This window comes from Medicago sativa, chromosome 4 (genome assembly GCF_051527215.1).
Source record: "Medicago sativa cultivar Bolivia chromosome 4, Bolivia_mono, whole genome shotgun sequence".
Lineage (NCBI taxonomy): Eukaryota > Viridiplantae > Streptophyta > Magnoliopsida > Fabales > Fabaceae > Medicago > Medicago sativa.
In genome coordinates this window covers 50147947-50150363 of record NC_140752.1, presented here as the reverse complement: position 1 = coordinate 50150363, position 2417 = coordinate 50147947, and the positions used below count along the sequence as shown (strand labels likewise).

The following is a 2417-nucleotide window of genomic DNA, read 5'->3' as shown; positions in this document are numbered from 1 at the left end:
TGAAGTTTTTCGAGGAGTCGTCCCCGAAAGGGACCAGCTCGAATTCACCGTCAGGAATGGATATAAGAAGTTTCGCATTGAGAGGATCCTTTGTTCCCCTCTTTTGTTCCTTGAGGTCTTCCTTGGTGAACCTGGGGTCAAGTTCGACCAAGTTGGCATCAAGAGTGCTCGCAGCAGCTTCCTCTTTGTCTTCAGCAGACTTGCTGGATTAGGAAACCGAGTTCTGGGACTTATTAGCTTGGAGGAAACATCTCCTTGCAGCTTTGATGTCTCCGTTGGGAGAAGCGATGATGCCCTCTTTTGCATGGTATTTCAACTTCAGATGAGCGGTTGAACATGCAGCACCCAGTTAGGCGAGCCCGGTTCTCCCTATGATGCAATTGTAGAGAGAAGGGCAATCGTTCACCTGAAATGGGATCTTTATTGTCTTCTTGGCCTCCTTTTCTTCGAATGTGACCAATAGTTCTACGTAGCCCCATGGCTAGGTAGACGAGCCGTTGAAGCCATAAAGTTCATTTCCAAAATAGGGAGAAAGGTTTTTCTCCGTCAGTTGAAGAGTTTTGAACAAGCTGGTGTACATGATGTCGAATGAGGCCCCTGTGTCAATCAGGACTCGACGGACATCTGCGTTGGCCATCGATGCTCGCACGAGCAAAGGAATTGCAGAATTTGAAGTTCCACCAGGTAGTTCCGAGTCGTAGAGCGCCAAAGGTGGTTTTCCTCCGTGATTGAAGGGGGCCAGCAAGTTGACGCTCATGAGCTCCTCAAACTTTCTCTTCATGTTTCCCATGGATATGTCTAGCATTCCTTCTGTGATGATGTTGGCAGAGAGGAACTGCTCCCAAGTGCATGAGTAGAGGATGATATCCACATTGTCAGGGAAATCACCTAAATGCTCCACAGACATGGCAACCGTTTTACCAGGCTCAGTGCCGTCAATGTCGAGTTCGACGGTTTTCCTTTCCGCCTCCAGGCTCTTGATGAACTGCTTGAGCCATCCCTGTTGAATGAGGAGTTCAATAGCATCCTCCATATGGATGCAGTCATCCGTGGTGTGTCTATGGCACTTGTGGAATCGACAATATTTTGTTTTGTCGACTCCCTTCCTCTCCTGAGACGGAGCCTTTGGTGTCTTGATGCCAGCTTCTGTTATATCGGCTACATCGATCTCGGCGAGGATTTTCTCCCTTGACATGACCAAAGGTGTGTACTCGGTGAAGTGACCGTTGGGTCGTTTGTCGTCACGAGTTGCTTTGCCTTCCTTCTTTCTTTCATGGAAGGAATTTTTGGAGGATTCAGCGGCATGTTCCTCCTTCCTGGATTTGTTGAGGCTGTCCGCATATAGCTCCTCTTCGTAAGCTATGTAGATCTTTGCGATCGCTAGGAACTTGTTGAGAGTCCGTGGACGATCTAAGAGAACAACTTTCTTCACGTCTGTGCCTTCACGTAGACCCTTGGCGATGAGGTACCGTTTCATTATTTCGTCGGCACCTCTTACCTGAACAACTTCTTTGTTGAACATCTCGATGTAGTCTCGGAGAGGTTCGCTCTTTCCTTGGACGATGGCTTCAAGGGATGCCACCGTTTTTGGCTGCGTCCTTGAAGCGGTGAAGTGGGTCGTGAACTCATAGCAGAGGTCGCTCCACGAATCAATGAAGTTTCTCATTAAGGTCGCTCCATGAATCAATGGAGTTTCACGGCGCCTTGTACCGATCTGTAGGTGAGAACTGCCTCGATGTTCTCGATGTGCTCGTCTAGATCAGTTGTCCCGTCATCTGAGTCCATCTGGGGAGGCTTCTCTAGCCCGCGGGGGATAGGAGCTTCTCGGGTGCGTCATGTGAATGGATCGTAAGCGTTACAGTCATTCCAGGCATCGTGAGTGTCCTCAGAGCTGGAGGAGGACCGAGAGCACCCGCTGCATCATGGCGGGGACCTCCTTGCAGGGGATCTCCTCGGAGGAGATTGTCTGGGAGGAGTCCGTCTTAGAGGAGTTCGTCTGGGTGACCTCCTTCTCGTCGACCTCCTGGTGTAACTCGGAGATCTGACGCTCACTGAGTGCCGCGGGGATCTGGAATGTGACTGGCGAGGGCTCCTTCCTCTTCTGCTATGTCGCGTCATTTTTCGGAGATCAAGGTTATTTGACTAGCGTTTGACTCACTAATTTATTTCACGACCGAACATTTTATTTTTTAAGAAAAGGGGAAAAAAGTTCAAACCACCCCATTTGAAAAGATTTAGGGTTCGGGGGTTAGTTACATAAAGGGAAGGTGTTAGCACCCTTTATGTCCGTAGTACTGTACGGGAACCTCTTGGTTTCATTTAATTAATGTGCTATAACTTGCTTGTTTTTTGAAAAAGAGTAGAATTTGAAATGATAAAAGAAAGGAGACCTAGTTTATCTACATTTTATTGATTTG

At 48.2% G+C, this 2417-nt stretch overlaps 1 protein-coding gene across 1 annotated transcript; it reads right to left on the bottom strand.

Annotated features, from left to right (window-relative positions):
- Positions 1 to 481: 481 nt before the first annotated feature.
- On the bottom strand, positions 482 to 1666 carry LOC146929605 (uncharacterized). Its single transcript, XM_085707368.1, has one exon. It carries the CDS (start codon positions 1664 to 1666, stop codon positions 482 to 484), a length of 1185 nt encoding a protein of 394 aa, XP_085563494.1.
- Between the last annotated feature and the right edge of the window lie 751 nt (positions 1667 to 2417).

Bases quoted from the DNA above. Each gene is read 5' to 3' on its own strand.
- LOC146929605 (XM_085707368.1), bottom strand. From the start codon at position 1,666: ATGAGAAACTTCATTGATTCGTGGAGCGACCTCTGCTATGAGTTCACG.